Source organism: Pinus tabuliformis, chromosome X (genome assembly GCF_031772625.1).
Source record: "Pinus tabuliformis cultivar Carrire ecotype Pingquan chromosome X, CPIR1, whole genome shotgun sequence".
In the NCBI taxonomy this organism is placed as follows: domain Eukaryota; kingdom Viridiplantae; phylum Streptophyta; class Pinopsida; order Pinales; family Pinaceae; genus Pinus; species Pinus tabuliformis.
In genome coordinates, this window is record NC_142308.1 from 374,429,961 (window position 1) to 374,448,370 (window position 18,410).

General features: G+C 39.5%; 1 protein-coding gene across 1 annotated transcript in view; it reads right to left on the bottom strand.

Moving 5' to 3' along the window:
- Window positions 1-18,185, bottom strand: part of LOC149140064 (uncharacterized) — a 47,238-nt gene extending 29,053 nt beyond the window's left edge. Inside the window, exons 1-3 of the mRNA XM_089450887.1 lie at window positions 18,047-18,185; window positions 8,798-8,922; window positions 6,514-8,610 (exon numbers count right to left, since the gene is read on the bottom strand). Coding sequence (XP_089307013.1) covers window positions 6,514-8,610; window positions 8,798-8,922; window positions 18,047-18,185 — 2,361 coding nt within the window. The remainder of the gene's footprint in view (window positions 1-6,513; window positions 8,611-8,797; window positions 8,923-18,046) is intronic.
- Between the last annotated feature and the right edge of the window lie 225 nt (window positions 18,186-18,410).

Consider the following 18,410-nt stretch of genomic DNA (forward strand, 5'->3'; position numbering starts at 1 on the left):
CATCTACCCTTAGGAATGTTCAGCTTTCAACCTCTCCTCCCTTTGGCCCAATGCCTGTATTTATAGTGCTCTAGAGGAAGTTATTCAGGTCCACCATCAATGGGATAAGCCCCTCTTTGGATGGGATAGCTCCCCTCTTGATGGGATAAGTTCCTCTTTGGTAGGGATATATGAACCATCTGGAGGCGCTTCATACACGTCAAACAAGCTTCTAGAAGACTCTAGAAATGACCACAAGTAACTTTTTTAAGATGAAACTCGCGCCTTTTGACCTTTACAGGAGTACGCACCCATTGCTTTATAGACAGAGTGTACAATTATGCAGGTATTGTGAACTTGGGGTGCGTACACGCAGGTAAGGCTAAGAGAAACTGCGTACCCAGAGATATATAGATTTTTAATGACTTTCTCTCTTTCTTGGAGTTTGACATGGAGAGCAGAGGTATGAGGCTTGCCAAGGAGGATAGTATGACAGTTGATGAAGCCATACTAACTGCAAATAGTCATGGTGACAAATTTTAGTGTAACAGCATCAGTGGCCTACACAGGAATGGTGGACCAGCATGATACAGATATTGCTGTGAGCCAACAGGTATTCATCAGGTTTTTTCATAAAAAATATATAAGTCATCATGTTCAGACAGTTGATACATTCACCATGACAGTAAAAGAGTGGACTGAGCCAACTCAGCAAACCAATTCGGCCACCAAAGCAACCCCGACAGATGCAGATGACAGGGCCGAGAAAGCTACAGCACGACAGAGCATTAAAGGCACATCATTCAGAATTAATGCAGAGCGCTCAACCGACTCAGTGGCCTCCAAAAGTCAAAAAGGTTTCTGACAGAACTAAAGGGTATTCATTGTATCTTTAGAATAGCAATAACTTTCTTATCTGCTATTCTGAAAGTTGGTGAGCGCAGTTATTGAACAAATGACTCAGCGATTCAGATATTTTGTAAAACCGATTGTATATATTTCCCCTCGCATAAGCCTGCAGGGGTTGTTGTTTTTGTCTCCAAAAGAACCTATGCTGTAAATTTCAGATGTTTTAATACAGAGAGCGGATGGAATTTTCAAAGTTCTGAGTTGTTTGATGTGTTGCGGTGTGATGGCTTACTGCTACAGGATTCCTGTGTATTTTGTGGCACAATAAGTTTTCTTGAACTCTTTTGTTATGTATTTCATTCTTTTATAATCTGTTCATGCTCTATATTTCACAGTTTAATAGCACAGAAAAAGCATAGTTTCAGGATTTGTTCATTAACACCCTGAAGTCAATCTATGCTGTTATGAATGTTTTGCTCTAAGTATTAGTTATGAAAGTGTAATTCTTAATTGCTTCACGTTCAGACTAGAACTTCACGGTGACTATTATTCAGGAATTCAAATCTGCTCCTGGGTGATATATCCCTTTCTCACATCACCAGCTTAGTGAAAAACTCTTAATTGCCTTTCACTGGCTAATTATATTTCATCATCACAATTTTAAGTTTGTTTCATGACATATCTAAATGGCCCTGCAGTTCTAAGCAATCTTACTCAATACCTCAAACAACCCATAATCACAGACTCCATTGCCCAATGGACTGAAACTGTCTGAAGATCTCATCTTAGATACTGAAAGACATCACTCAACCAAAATTTTAAACCAAACCCTCACCTCATAACTAGCCTAAGATCCTCAAGAACAAAGTTAAAAACTAAAAGAGAGAGCCCTCTCTGATTACAGGTTGGCTAGAACCTGTAATCCAAAGCTTGGTTAGTGGTTACCCCGGCCGTATTCCCTCAGGAGTCAAAGGGAACAACCTGGGTGTTAATAGATTCCACATAGCTTTTCGAAGGTATCATTGTGAAATTTTTTTGGCATGCATCGCATTCCTTGATGTTTGATCCCTAGTCCGGGACGTGCTTGCACAACACACATCTGCATGTATCGATACACATGGGTGTGCACACTACTGCGTCCTGGCTGCCCAGCTCACGTTCATCACTGGGGACTCCTAGGTCGTAAGCGCATCCGTCTTCTACCTTCACACCAGTTCCCCATAGTCTTCTGATGTATATTCCCCCATTGTGCGGGTGTCACGTGCATTGCCCGTTCTAGCGCACCGTACTGCTACTATTCCAGTACCTCTCTTTCACATTGGTTGAAGGGTTCCTCCTCGTTCGTTACCCCATCATCTGTTGGCAGTTCCCTTGCTTCGGTCATCACGTGCCATAGTGATCTAATCATCATGTTGCAATTCAGCATTGTGACTTCATGCAACCGGTTCTGCCAGCATTCTATTTCTTCATCTGAATCCAAAGTACAGGAATTATCGCTTTCCCATGAGATTCTTCCATCTTCAGTCGGGTTCACCCGATCCTGGTCTTGCGTTGTTATCTGGTAAATGCAATCTAGCTCATCATTGCTATCATCCTCATGCACAGGTTCAGTATAGTGCATTCCTTCAGCTGGATCTAGCGGAACTATTATGCGTAGGGACTTTTTCTCAAAAATCATCTTCTTCTTCTTCAAGTTGATGACTATGTTTATATTCGTGGCCTAGTCTATTCCTAGAAACGCAGGGTAAGGGTTGTTGTCATCAAGAATCTCTATTAACTCAAAGTCCGTCTGTGTACTCGCGCCTTCGATATCAACTGTTACCCCATGCAACCTTCCCATGGGCAAGATCTTTTGTTGGTTCACCATCCATAATTGAATAGGGGACCACTGTAATGCTAGCCTGCCCATGCGTTCCCATGTCTGCTTTGGTAACACATTCACGTCCAAACCCAATTCCAGGATTACCTGATCCATCTCATATTCGCTAATCTACACCGTCAATCTCATTTCCCTCCTAGTGAAAATTGCATGCTTTCCCAATTTTTGGACTACGCATGGTTCACTCGACCCTGTGCACATAGTGATCAGCTCTTGTAGTCCCTTAACTACTTTATTGTCACGCAACAACTTCATGCATGTCTCTGAAAAGGTAGTAAGCATAAAAGGATCCATACTCAACTCTGGTTGATCCTTACTACCTAAAGTAGAGGCCTCCGTGAAGCTCTTCTTAGCTTCCATAAATGTCTCCCTTGCGCGTTCCAAGTCAAACTCAGGTTGCTTTGTAGGAGCCTTGCACACCCATGTATCTTCCTCGAGCTTCTTCCCCTTGTCTTCCCCTATGGTCGCGCCACTTCTGAGCATCATGTTCACGTTGGGGTCTTTTTCACGTGGTTCAGACCTCATCATTTCGAAGTTCTGAGTTGGAGTAGACTATAGTACACCTTTCTCGTGCATCTGTGCAACCATAGGACAATCTACGATTTCCTGATCAAACTGCTCACAGTACGAACAAGATATTCTTGTTGGGTTGGTACAATCACAGGCGTAGTGTCCTCGTCCTCCATAATTGTAAAAGATTAGCTGTCCGCAGCCTCTTCCTGGCCCCATTCCTCCTCATCCTCATCCTTGCCCTTGAAATCTAGCATGCACCATCCCCACGGCTGGGTCAAGGCCTCGCATTTCCGTTTGCATCCTATATGCTGGGGTTTGCTCCGTCATTAACGCGTAGCTGTGACAAGTACGCTCATCGTGGCCCACCGTTCTACAAAATTTACAAAATAGTTATTGCGGAGTCTGTCTATACTTCTACAACAAATGACTGTTGTCCATCGTGTTCTTTCCTCCCACCTAATAGATCGCGCACCAGAGTGCAGGTGCCGCACTTGACCCTACCTGTGCCTCTGGTCTCAATGGCATTGGTCCCCCTCCTGCCAAATAGTTCACGAATATCGGATAGTGATCCTTACTGTGGCCCTAGCCTTTACATTTCATGCACCACACTTCTTCGTGCGCTTCTAGCCGAGGTTCCCTATCCTACTTTAAACTCTACATTTCCAAGCATAGGTTCTGTAGCTGCACGTGGATTTGTTGGACCCCCAACCCCGGATCCTGTATCGGTGTTTCATACAATCTCATCGCCATTTCCAATGCTTCTGCCTAGGTCGAGAGCTTCTATTGTGGTAGCGTTGTCCTCAGGTGTGGTGTCAAAGATGCCACAAACCACGTGTGGTGCTACGCATCTGTCAGTGTCATATTAGCCTCGTACTCTTCAGTCTCTGATCTAGATCCCAGGGGGTCTTGCCTGGAAGCATCACAATCACTTTAAATCCAATGATCGTCTGTGTCTTTGATTTCAGCCAGCTAAACTCTTTGTTCAGCGTGTTCTGGATCTCAGCTATTCCTGCATTTGGATGATCATTTGAGTGCTTAATATACCATGTCAGGGCATGATCCTACAGTGCACTTGCTAGTGTGGCCTTCTTATTGTTGTCATCTATGACTCCTTGAGCTTCCCACACTACTCTTACCACAAACTGAAACCGAAACAGATCCTCATTCCCTACTCCTTTAAATACAGGTAGCTTGATCGCGCTTGCCATGCTGAACTACGGGTTTGGTGGAGGTGGGGTGGTTGAACATGGAGGTGAAGTAGGCGAAGTGGGTGATGGCGTAAGTGGAGGTGATAACTGTGGAATGCACTGCCTTATCAAACTAACCACACTTCTCAGGGAAGCCCAAGCATGCTCTTCCTTGCTCGCTCGTGGTGGTGAAATTAAAATACTGTTTCCTAACCCTTCGATCCCTTTGTAGATCTTCCCACTTCACGTCATTCCAATCATTAATGTATTCGCATAACCCACTTTTCACATAACAACATCTTAATCTAGGTACTCAAGGATTTGATATACCTACCTCATGGTCCCTTGAGAAACCAGCATTCTACTTCGTTATAGCTCACGGTTGTGTCTATCGCGAACTCAGAGATAAACCCTCCTATTATCCAATTGAGCCAATGGTCCACGGCCCGTGCGATCTTATCTTCTGGTGCCTCTAGTCTATGCACTAACTCTGGAGTCCACACTATCGGTTGATCGAGCTTACACCTTCCCTAGCTATCGGCTAACCTCACGATCCAGTCATACAGCTTCGAAGAGAAGGTTGTGAAGAAGATCTCGTGGATTTCCGTATATATGTAGCGGTCCAACCACTTCTTCTTGGATATCTATGGAGTCCTGTTCTCCTGTATTACGAAATCGTGAAGCTTCTGATCCAACAAATCTTCAATTTCCTTCTTTGTAGGATTCCAATGTTCCGGCATCAGACATCCCTTAGCCAGATCTCGGTCCCAGCAATGGAACCATTTGTTGCCATGTTGGGGCTTGACCAGGTTCAGAAGTGTTTTAGCGAAACAAATCTCGAAATTACCAGTCCTTTCGGCAACAGTCTGCAGGGCGCAGACTGAAGTCTCACTCGAGGTAGTATGGGAGGGCACTGGAACCGGGTTTCTGCACCCTTGGGATGTCTTGATGAGTCTTGGAAGGTGTTATCACAAAATCACTACTGAGGGCTGCAACCAAGCGAGATTTCATGTAACTCTTTCAACCTATCTTTAGATCAAAGCTTAGCCTCTTTGATCAGAGAGGGCTCTCTCACACACTCTTGATAAAAAACATTCACTGCAAAAGATGGCTAACTCTTTATTCATTCATGAAAGCAAAGCTGGTTGGAAACAAATCAAACTGGTTCTCATTGGGCTATGGAGTCTCATATATTAAGTAAACAAAGAAAACATAGTGATCTCATGGAAGTCAAGGCTCTTTGCATTATATATCAAACATACTTCACCAAAACATAGCTTGCCAAACACACAGGAAGTCAGAGCATAGGATTATGAATTCTGAGTGATTGTGTTACAACAAGACTATAAAAGAACATAAAGTATAAAACACCATCATTATATTTGAACATAACAATCCATCGAGAATCTTGAGTAGAGAACAACACTGTTTTACTATTACTGTCAAAAAGGTCTTACAATGGCCCAAAACAACTCTGTTTTTCTATAAAATGTCCAACCCCTTCTACATTCTCCTCTGATCCCTTTATAGGCAAACAAACTTATCCACCTCGAGCTTCCTCCTCCAGCATGAGGGGAGCCTCGAAGGTGGCTATTCACTATCCCTATCTAGTGCCTAACTAATTTATTAATTACAACATATCTAAACTGAAATCACAAATGGTTTTCATTTAATCAAAATCCTAAATCTTTGCTCCTTGTCGCATGATGCTTTTCTAGCTCTTGACACATGTCCTTTAGCTGTTTAGGTTGAAGTATCTTTGAAGGAGAGTACACAGAACGAACTAGCTTTGGATTCTAGTTACGTGTATGCTTATTAATTGATCAAGAAGAATGCTCTGTTTTCACGGTCTTTGTTTCCCACATTCTCCCAAAGTATAGCAGCCTGTTCCCAAATCTTTTAATAACCCCAGACATGGAATGCTGCCATGTTTCAGATGTGCTGTAAGTGATATTAATAGACAGGTGCTTCTCTTCCTCAACTCCCGCTCACAGTATCACACTAGCTGCTCTGCACTTTAAAATCATCACCTACAGCAGTTTCGTAGCGCGCTACGAAACTGCTGTGTGATTTAAATAAACCACAGTCTTCCTTTAAACTTCTCACAAAATTGAATAGCTGATGTTGCCAATCTTCAGTTTCACCTATGCTATGCTGAGATTCAGAATCACATTCCCTATAACATGAACCTCCAATAGATGAACCAACTACAATTGATGAGACCACCATGATTTTACCATCCCACTGACTCAACACAGCGTCATATAAGCCAAAACAGATCAAGTTTGCTAGAGATATGCTATCTGCATAAGTGTGATGGGGAGGTATCTGAAACCCATCAAGCAAAGGATGTAATCCATTGTTTTCAGCCCGGGCTATTTGGATGGGTACAAGACAAATAAGTTGACAGATCCAGTTTCCAGAAACATCAATGTTAAACAGATGGTACAAACCATGGTTGCCATGACGAGCAATGGCATTATCTTTCCCAAATTGCATGGTATCAAAATGTGGTTTATATATATTTGCATCATTGAATCGAACCTGAATGGCTGCATTGGTTGATGATGCAATTGCTAATCGAAGCTTATAAAGACTGTTTTGTTCCACACCTCTTAGCTGGAATTTTATTTGCCATGTTGCGGGACGAAAGCTTCCATCATTTTCAAACCTGCATGTGTGTGCAAAGCACCAATCTCTTCTCCAGTCACTAGTCCCAACTGTATATATCAAATCGTTGTCTTTGAAGATTTCAGAATATCTTTCCCAAAGGCCATATTGCCGGAACCTTTCAGGATGATTGAGAAATAGTTTGTTGATGTGGCAAGGCTTGGGATCTGGAATGAAAAATTCTGCAGCAGTGCGATCTGGTAAACCTATCTCCCATATAGTAGGGCCATCTCTTGGGGGCTCATAGATCAAAATCCCAACATCTATCCTACAACCTGAATATATGTTAATCAAGCCTTCTTTCATATAGTCACCAAGAACACCCAGCACCCAACCATAGAGATTGTAGGTACCAGGGCAAACATTTCCTATAGAGAAAAGCCCATTCTCATCAGCTTGACTCCAAAATTGGTAGCTCTTACTCTCTTTTTGCCAAGAGCCCTTTTCCCCAGGTGTGGACAATCCCAGAAAGGCAAAACGAGCAAGGTGAACATCCTCAACAGCATATTTATCATGTACTAACAGTTGTCCAGTAATATATCCTCGTTCTGGTCTCTTTCTAAATAATGGAGATTCAGGCCACCCATAAGGCCAACTTTGTACCTCCTTTATCATCTGTAACTTTGCATCTTGCCACAAGGAGAATGGGTGAGCCTCTCTTGATGAAGAATTAAGATAAATGAAGACTGGGCCAAAAACCTTTTGCCACGCTTCTCCAGAACGAAACTTAGGACATAGCTCTTCACCCGCATAATGAGCACTATGAAACATTGCAAGCGATGTTGGCCCAACATGGGATGTCAAGTTTTGTTTTATTGGACCTCCATTACGAAATTCATCGTTAGGAGTGATGACCCAGAACCCAACCATGGGATCAAAGCTGATCCATCCATGGACTCTGTTCTCCCTATTGTCACATGAGTACTGGTACTTATCATCTACCTCGCCTTGAAGGCTAGGGTTCCCAGGATTTGAGAGAAAAACTGCTTCAGGATATGTAAGTATGTTGCATCTGTTTGGCATCCGATCATCCGGGGATGGCATCAATCTTTGCTCGTTATCAGCAATTGCCATGTAGTGAAATCTGTCTTTCCTCAATTTGTATGTAACACGAGTTTGATTGAGATTGAAATCTGGCCACCCCGTTGGACGCTCATATATCGCATAGGTGTAAAACCCACTGCTCCCTCGAAGCAAAACAAACCTTTTGTCTATATTTAATGGCACCATCTTCCAACTGCTTGAAGGATTGTATGGCCTGAGGAAAGAGACTTCAACCTTATCCTTGTTAGCCTTGACCACTTTAAAAAATATCGCACTTGGCACATCAAACGTATCCTTCCCTCCTGGCTCGTTCCAATTGAGATCCCAGTATCCTCTGTTCGTTTCTTTGTTGAGAATTTCGAGCAAATTGTCAAGCCCTCCATAACGTATGCCTGTAATTATCCCCACTAGTTTTGATATGGTGACTCGCACAATTCCATTATCTAATGCAATGTGAGCACCCTGATCCACAAAATACACATCGCCCCCCTAACACTTCCGCTACAGAGTGCAGAACTAATAGCATACTTATCAAAAGTGTGATAAATGTAATCTAATGTAGCGCAAGTCTTCTGAGAGCCATGGTTCTTGGAATATTTACAATCTCCCTCTGAATTTAACTTGTGCTTTGGTAATTCTTTAAACTCCAAAACTTCTGTGGCTGGAAATCACCAACATCTTCAGCGATATTATCCAAGGAAATGTTCTTCAAAAAGGACATGGCATCACCTAGCATGTAAACTTTGAGCTCAAATTCTGATGAAGCCTTGCTTACAGCTTGAGAAGTTTCTTGGTCGCCAGCTGGAGCATGTAACCGGCACGTTACCACGTTTGTAGAAGACAATATCTAAATAATACCATCCACCTTGACAAAGGAAATACATCTATTTCGAACTCTGCCATTTGCGCCATCCTTCTTTTATTTCTATTTAATGCGCACTCACCCTTTTAACGACACCAGTTAACCTAAAACCAGCTCTTGTGCCACTAATAATGGCGGCCTTGTAGCATATAAAACTACTCGACACTTGGCATTAATCACCGCATTTGAAAAGAGCACTTTCATGTCTTCAATATATGCATTAATAATGAACCAACGTGCTCGATAATACTCAAGACATTTTCATTTATATCAGTCATTTTAAAAACCCCTGTATTTCTTAGATCCATCCATGGTGCCATCATGTTCTCCAGAAAGCAAGGCGGAATTAATAACTCCATTGGTGCTAGCCAATATCAAAGGCTTCTTTCTTCCATCCATTGTCAATGCCTCAGCCAGATTTAGGCTCGATATGCTCATTTCTTAATAAACCACCCCAAATTATACTAAGCAACAACATAGCAGCTATCTGCTTTTAGAGCTTCAGAGTATTTCTGAATTCCTTCATGGACAATTTCTACAAGTTTGAAACTGGTCCCAAGGTCTGTCAAAGCAATTACCAAGTACTCCGCAGCATGAACAAGGTGTGAACATGAACTTTATCATAAATATTTTTCAAATCTTTCAATCCATTGTGGCGCCCTGCTTTGTGAAAGAAGTTACAGATTGTGAAAAGACAATCCCAAATGTCAAACACTCTATGACTTATAAAATTTAATAGATTCTTTGTCTAGAGAATTCAACACAAAATCTCCTGCAAGTCTCCCACATTAGTATGTACATCTTTCACAATCACCCATGAGCCAGAATTCAGAGATAACTCCCTTAATGTATTTGATGGCAATCCTACAATAGCTGCATCATCATAAGGTGTCTCCTTGAACATACTGCCACTGCTCTCATCAACATTCCTGGAGGGAAGTAGAACTCTGTACAATAAGCATGCTAGGATTTGGACCTTCACTGAAAACTCAAACAAATCCCCAGTTTCGTAGCACGCTACGAAACCACTCAAACAGGTAGCGCTGCGAAACTGCTAAAAAGAATTCTGGCGCTGCGAAAATACCCTGACTTTAAGCTAGACTAAAAAAATTTTGACAACAGCATTTTCAGTGATAACAGAAGGCTCACTATCCTACTCTACGCATTGTGCTACTTCTGCGTAGCTGTCTGTCAAGTGCAACTACCTTCGCGTGGCTTAGTTGAAGATCATGAATGTTCTTTACCCTTTACTATGCTTATTAGTATTATAGATCTTGAATTAAATTAAGTGGGCCCAATACTTTCATTTACCACTCAATATAAATAGACATGCACGCAATCATAATTGTAACAGATGCTTAAACATAAACTTAGAAATAGATATGAAATATTCCAAAACTTACTTATCTTTATTAATGCCTTTTCCCGTTACAATCCACTTCCTGCCTTGTGCACACAGCTGCAGGGGTCCGCGCACCCAGCTGCAGACTCTACTAGGCCTCTGCGCACACAACTGCATAGCCTCTATCTACTACCATGACCCAAGACTCGAACTTATAGACTCAGAGTGAAGATTTCATTCAAAAACCCATATCACTTAATATCTGATCTAAAACTTGCCTCTATCCTTAGAGCCTTGCCCTATTTATACATTGCCATGGTCCATGGACCATGGGTAGGCCGACTCACTTTACATTACCTTACATTATTTGAGGGTTGACAACCCTTTCACTTGACTCATTACAATTCGCTCTCCGCACACTTTGCAGAGCCTTTACAATACCATTACCCAAAATTGTGGGCTTTAAGCCCCAAAACTATTATGCGGGGGATCCACTGCCCAACAGGCCTTGACCCAAGATTCATCTTTGTAGGCTTTGTTTACATTCTAAGGTTCTGTGAAGGATAGTAATGCTAGATAACTTGAGGTCCCTATAAGGGTTCTTCTTTTCTGTACTCTAGACCCTTTTGTCCTAAAATTTGAGATTCTGGATGATTCTTCTGAACATACCTGGATGGAGTCTTTTCCCTGTCTGTTATATCTTCTGTTGGTGCTTCATTGGTTTCTTCTTCTATATCATTTTGATTTGATGTGGGAAAGCATTCCCCATCTTCCTCATTGTCATATTCCTCTGTTGATTTCATTTGTTCTGGATTTTTGTATGCTTCATCAATTACAACATCAATGCTTTGAACAATTTTCCAAAGTCTTTTGTTATAGCATTTGTATCCTTTACTTATGGATGAATAACCAGGAAGACTTCCTTCATTTGCTCTGGGTTCAAACTTACCAAGTTTTTCATTAGTCCTTTTGATGAAACATTTACCTCCAAAAACTCTAAAGTGTTTTACAGTAGGAGGCTTACCATACCAAAGTTCATACGGAGTTTGATTGCTGTTTACCTGAACATTCGCTTTGTTGAGAATAGTCACGATAGAAAATGCAGCTTCACCCTAGAAGGTTGCAAGCATTCCAAATTCATCAACCATATCTCAAGCCATTTATTGAACTATTCTATTCATTCTTTCCACCACGCCATTTTGCTGAGGAGTTCTTGCGATGGGGAATTGCCTTTTTATTCCATGTTGTTCAAAAAAGTCAAAGAATTCATCTGATATGAATTCTCCCCCTCGATCAGATCTAAGACATTTGATTTTTTGTCCTGATTCATTTTCTACTAAAGCTTTGAAGGATTTTAAATTTCCAAATGCTTCATCTTTATGCTTCAGTAGTCCTATCCAGCACATCCTAGAAAAATCATTAATAAATAAAATAAAGTATTCTTCTCCACGAGGTGACCTTTTCCTTGTTGGACCACATAAATTAGTATGGATGAGTTCAAGAGGCTTAATTTCTGATCCTTCTTTTTCATTGATGTGAACTCTAGTTTACTTACCGACATGACACGTATATGTTATTTTCTAGGATGCTCATATCTAGAAGATCATGAACTGCCTTGAGCCTGCATGCTTTTCTTATTTGATACAAGCTAAGATGTCCCAATCTTCTATGCCATAGCCACTTTTCATTTGTTTTTCTTAGATAGAATTGTTGTTGTCCTCCTTTGAGTATGTGTAAGTTTTTTGGAGTTCTTGTTCCTTTGATTACAATATTTCTTGTATCAAGCTCACAAACCACATATCCATTTGATCGAAACATAACTTCATTTCCTTGATCACACATTTGACTGACACTCAACAGTTTATGCTTTAAACCATCTACATACATGACATTTCCATCTTTAACCTTCTCTTTCAAGAAGACATAACCTTTACCTTTAATGAAAACTGGAGTGTCATTTCCAAATGAGACATTATTTTCATTTTCTAAAGCATTATATGAATGAAGTTTCTCTTTATCACCTGTCATGTGTTTGGAGCATCTGATGTCGATGTACCACTAATTTTCTTTTCCTTCTGCATAAAAATCTATGCCACATATTTCTGATTGAGATTCCTTCTTTCTCCATATCTTGGGATTTAATGATTTTTGATCCTTTTGAAGTGATGGCCGAACTTTTCTCCTGCATTCAGATTCTTCATGACAAAAGTTGTTACAAATTGAACATTCTACTTCATTTTCAAGAGGAGAAAAGTTATTATAGGAACTTTTCTTCATACCTGTTACACCCCTTTGATTTCGTGCTTCTCTAGTCATGATGGTTTTGTAAGAAACACATTGAACAAACTTATGCCCAAATTTATGATATGAAAAAAATTTCCCATTAAAGAAGTTTTTGTGATCATAGAATCTTTTGACATTGTTTACCTATTGGTTGAAGCTCCTACTGATATTCATCCTTGGATTAAATTAGGCATGATTTACTTGATGAGTAATTTTAGGCCTTTGTTGATGATTGACATACTGTTCACTAGTCTTTCCTACATCAAGATAACTTTTGGTGGAGGCTAACGGCTTCTGTGATTGAGATGATTCTTGAGTATATCCAAAACCTGTCTTCATCAGAGGAGAACGCTGAACTTTGATGATTTCATTTAAAGTTTCAGATCCTTTAGAAAATCTAAGATTAAGAGATTTTTTCTTCTTAAGTTCTTTTCTTATACCCACAATTTCACATTGTAGATTTTCATTGTGTTTTTCTCTTTCAGTGAGTTGGTGTGTCAACATATCTATGATAATATTCTTTTATTCTAAACAGATTTTTAGTTTAGTGATTTCTTCAAGGAAGTCTTTCTCTTCTAGGGCATCCAAAAAATTATCATTGTCATAAGCCATGAGTAGTCTATATTCTTTTTCAGTTTCATCTTCATCACTATTGGATAAGCCATCACTGTTTTCATGCGTATAGTAACTCCTTCTATTCACAACCTATTTTCTATTTCCTTTTTCATATTCCTGTCCCTTTTCATATTTATCTTTATGAGGACATTTGGTAGCATAATGGCTAACTCTACCACAAGAAAAGCATTTGAAAGGTAGCTTGCCTTTGAATCTTCTAGAACCCCGTTGAAGCTTCTGGACAAACTTTACCTAATCTTCTTCTTCTTAAATGTGTTCTGATTCATTGTGCTTTTTCTTTTCTTTTCCCTTTGCTAACACTTTAAAAGTGGCTTCTCTCATATATGATGGACCTCCTTTTCTCATTTCAAAGGAAGTTAGGTTTCCATGGAGAGGAGTCACAATAATAGTTTGAAGATCCTATTTTTCTTCTATGGCAGACACTTTTGACTCAAATTTAGAAGAAGAAGATCTCAAAATTCTCTCAACTAAAGTAGTTTCCTTTATCTCTTCAGCCAGATTCTTCATACAATTAACAATCTCATTTATACGTAAAAATTAACTAGCAACACTCTCATCACTATGCATCTTAAGAGTTTCATACTAAATTTTGAGAGTTTGAAGCTTACCATGTTTTACCTAAGAGTCTCCTTCATAGCTCTGAATGATTTTGTCCCATATCTCTTTGGCTGTCTTGAGCTGCATGACTTTGACAAATTATGATTCTGACAGACTTCCCAATAACATATTGAAAACTTTGGCATTGGTTTCGTATAACTTCTTACCTGTAGATTGTATAGGAATTGCTGCTAGAAATTGATATCCTCCATTCACAATTTCCCAAACATCGACTCCAAGCGATTGTAGATAGGCTCTGGTTCTTATTTTCCAATATACTAAGTTTCTCCCATTGAAGATTGATGGTCTGATGGATCCCATGCCTTTGTGATTATTCATCTTGAAAGATCATCCTTCAAGTGATCAAGCCTCTTCTAAAGGACCTGCTCTGATACCAATTATTGGAAATAACACTAAGAGGGGGGGTGAATCAGTATTATCAGATCAATAATTTTTCATTTCCCAAATAAATTTATATACGCTACTTCTATGAAGTTAACTAGCATGTACATGCTACTGTTATTAGAGAAACTAGCGAATACCTAGAGAACTTGTGATTTAGTCAATTTATCATGTGTTGATCTTTAACCAATGCATCGGTAACTTATTAAACAGTGCAGTAAAAAATAGAATAAACCATCACACATAAGCAACACACATGAACAGAAAGATTTAAGGTGGAAACCCAATGTGGGTGAAAACCACCTGCTGTTGTCATCTCTATCTTATTTTAATAATAAGAAAATCTATTTACAATTCTATACTGGTGCAGACTCATACCAATACGCAGGCACCCACCTGTAGAAGGCTAAAACCTTCTCTCGTTTTCCAGCTTCTACTGGAAGGGAGCTACAACCCCTAGTTCTTGTACTAGCCAATGTGTTCACTAGTACGTAGGTTCCGACCTGCAGAAGGCTACAACCTTCTCTCTTCTTCCAGGGATTGCGTTTCATAAATTTTTTGACTGGATTCTCCTGGTACACATGAAGACCTCATTTCATCCAATTTTCATACTAGACCCATCAGAACTTTCAAACTGCATCAACCAATAATTAGTTAATTTCAATAATCAGATCACTATCACCAGAACACTATTCTTAACCCAGAAACTTGCATTATCATTCAGAACCAGCTACAACCTCAAAAATCATGCATTAGAACATATACGCTACTTTCCTAAACCCAACCTACGTGTATACGCCACTTCCTTTAATCAAACCTATGTATACCTTCAAAACTACTAAAACATAAAACTTCTGAATCAAGTATGTACCAACCAGTAATATACTGAGCATCTACTCTCAATTTACAGAGCTTTATACAAGAAGTAGTAGATATCACCCTTCTCACTTATACAATCAATCAATCAAATATCAAACTCATTATGCATTTAGTTTTAGATATAAGAAGGCTTCATTGAAAAACAACAGAATTGATCAGATAGATTAGTCAAATCTAAAGAATAGGCTTTTCTTTTGTATAAGCTACTTGGAAGAGTAGAACCTGTGTGTACACGCACTTTTACCAAGACAAACCAGTGTATAGATATGCAAATATTAACTCATAACTTCACTGCTATTCCAGACTTTAGACAAACCTTGATCATGACATTTAAATAATACGACATGTGTACATAATCAGATCTATCCCAATCAATATCAGATCGTTCAATGATAAGTCATTTCATGTCTCATGATCCTCATCCAACATTGAATTCAAGGTGCACAAAATATTTCAGATAAAATCACAAACATAGCCCCCACAACATTATTACGGATCCATTTGGGCACATCACTCCCATCATCCATATCAGTGTTTTAGGGCTCATCAAACCCTAATTCTAGTTGCTACATGCCCTAAACAAGTCAACCTTTTGAATTCCTCCTTCCCAGACAGTTTCATGGCCTGAAGACATCCTAAAATGACCTCTAGAGGGACCAATGTAGGTAGGCCCATGTAAGGGTGTGCTATAGAGCTGTTGAGTCCATGCCAGGGTACTCTGCAGAGCACTTAGGCCCTCTTTCACCTATGCTGGGTGAGATTGAGCAAAATTCACATAGGGTTTGGGGAATATTCTTATCTCCTGGAGTCATCTAGAATTTTCCCTCACTTATCAACTCCTATGAGCTCGAAAATGGATGAGGAATGAGTTAAGATGCATCCTATCCCCTCATCCCTTCCTCCATGGAACTAATTCTAAGTATGGAAGGCCATTCAGTACCCCAATTTATGACATAAGCTCCTTCATCCTCCTATAAATTGAACACTCATCTAAGTGATCAAGGGCTGGATTATGTTGAATTGTAAGGAGATAATGTTGCTATGAGAATTGGCTTTGAGACAAGTATTGTTATGCTTCAATTTTGTCATGCTTTTGATGTGATGTGGATGGGATCCAAGTTAGAGGAGTGACTTCGAATCAGACATGATGGTTGTAATTCCTTCTTCTATTCAGAAAAGTATTTAAACCTTTTTCCCATATGTTTGTATTGTTATATGATGCTTATATGTGTGAATGTATCTGATTCCATTTACTTGTATTCAATAGATATTTACTTTGATCGGTTCTTTGTCTTTTGTTTGTGTTTACAGGTACTTTTCAAGTGTGTTAAGTACGGGAAGGAGCGACAGGATCGATACAAAGGAGACAAGAGGAAAGAAGAACTACAAGTAGGTCTTCTCATCTTCGTTGTTTTATCTATTGCTTATAGGGAAAGGCTAAAGTGATTTAACCTGTTGTTTTAGATATGGCTACTTATCTAGGGAATTAGTATTTATTCGTAGATACCAAATTCTCCAAAACAAATTGGCGATGCCTATGGGGAAGATCATCCTTCCTAGTAGCTTATCCACCTCCTAGGACACTCTTGCAGACCCTACTTGTGTTCATTGATTGTATTTCATCTCTTTTGCATTGAATTTTGGTCAAAACTGTGTTAAATTTCCTTCTGAAATGGCTCATTGTCACCAGCATAGGCTTGTGAGGGAGACAGTGCATTGCAGAGCACCCTTGGCTTAGGGACAATGCTCTGAAGTGCACTGTCTGCAATTCAGGGCTGCGCTGATCCTCCTAAGGTCAGTTAGTTTCCAACCTTTGGATTGGGTTTTTGCCAACTTTCTTGTGTTTGTTTGCTTGCTAATTGGTTAATGAATGTCATGTCTCAAAAAATAAGTTTCTATCTCCTTTTCTAGCCCTACTTTGACTTGGTTGATTAATGTTTCTTAAATTTTTTCTTTGTCATTATCGATCTATAGTCAAAGTTAGATTATATCAATCAATGTTTGTTCGAAAGAAAGTGTCATAAAAGTCTTCTTTTCCTTCGAAATAGAACTATCGTAAAGTATTTGTTCTTGTTAAATATTGATTGATTGTATGTGCATTAGTTTCCTTTTTGTTCACATTCACATTAAGGAAATAAAAAAGAAATACATGCATCTTGCATTGAAAATGTTTGTGTGTTCTCATAGGAATAGTTTAGGGAAATTGCATTAGATTGTGCTCTTTTCTCTTTGATCGAAAGAGATCTCATTGCTATATCCCTAGTAGCTAGTATTTTCATTATTAAATTAAATGGAAAGGATGCTTATCATAATAGTTGCATTCCTAGGAATTTCAAAGTACATCACGTGGTGAACTTGAAAGGAAAATTCCTAAGCAAGATCAACTTAAAATTAACATCATTTTACCTAATGGAGAATAGTCATTAACGAAAAACATTTAGTGGTTCTAGGCTAGAGAGGTATTGTGGCATCATAAAACAAATCAGTTGTCAATAACTTGTCTATAATATATTCCTAGTGTGATACCTCATTCCACGTACATGAGTATATCGTAGCTCATCCACGTACCTTCGGGTATATAGGGCGGTGTTACAGTACGTAAAGTATATGGGTATGCTCTCACTATGCGGTTTTGCATTAGACAACGCTTATACAAGTTGGGCCTCCATGTACTTTTGGGTATATATGGGAGGACAACACTAGGTTGTTATCCATCCTTAGGTAATCGAGTTGGCTACCTTGTACACAGTGATACACCGAACATAGAATTTGGGGAGATTGCCTGCCCATACTTCTTGGTTCGCCAGGAGGTATTCTGTAGTTCATAGTTTCTTGGTAAACCTTTTTCCTAGCTTACCCATTTTTGTTTATTTCTTTTTCGTAATAAAATTAATCAAAAATCATGGAGGAACATCAACCCTTACCCAATCGTTCATGGAGAACAACGAGTAAACCTCCTTTTCCACCTGAAACTACACCTATTTGGTCGAAGCGATCTCGCTTAACTGAGTATGGTTCATCAAGAACTCCTGGTTCTTCATCTGCATTACTAGAATCATCCATTTTTATAAGTGCTAATACTCCAGTTACTCGAACTATTTCTGGTACATCCGTTTCTGAAGAAGAAGTTTCACAATTACCTGAGGACATGTTACACTAAAAAATGTCACCTTGACTACTTACAGTTAGTATGGCTCAAATCAACAGTCATGCTACCCTCTTAGGCAAGTCTCATGCCTCTGTTATCCATCTCAAACTCAAAGAAGAGAGCAAGTCTTGTAAAAACTA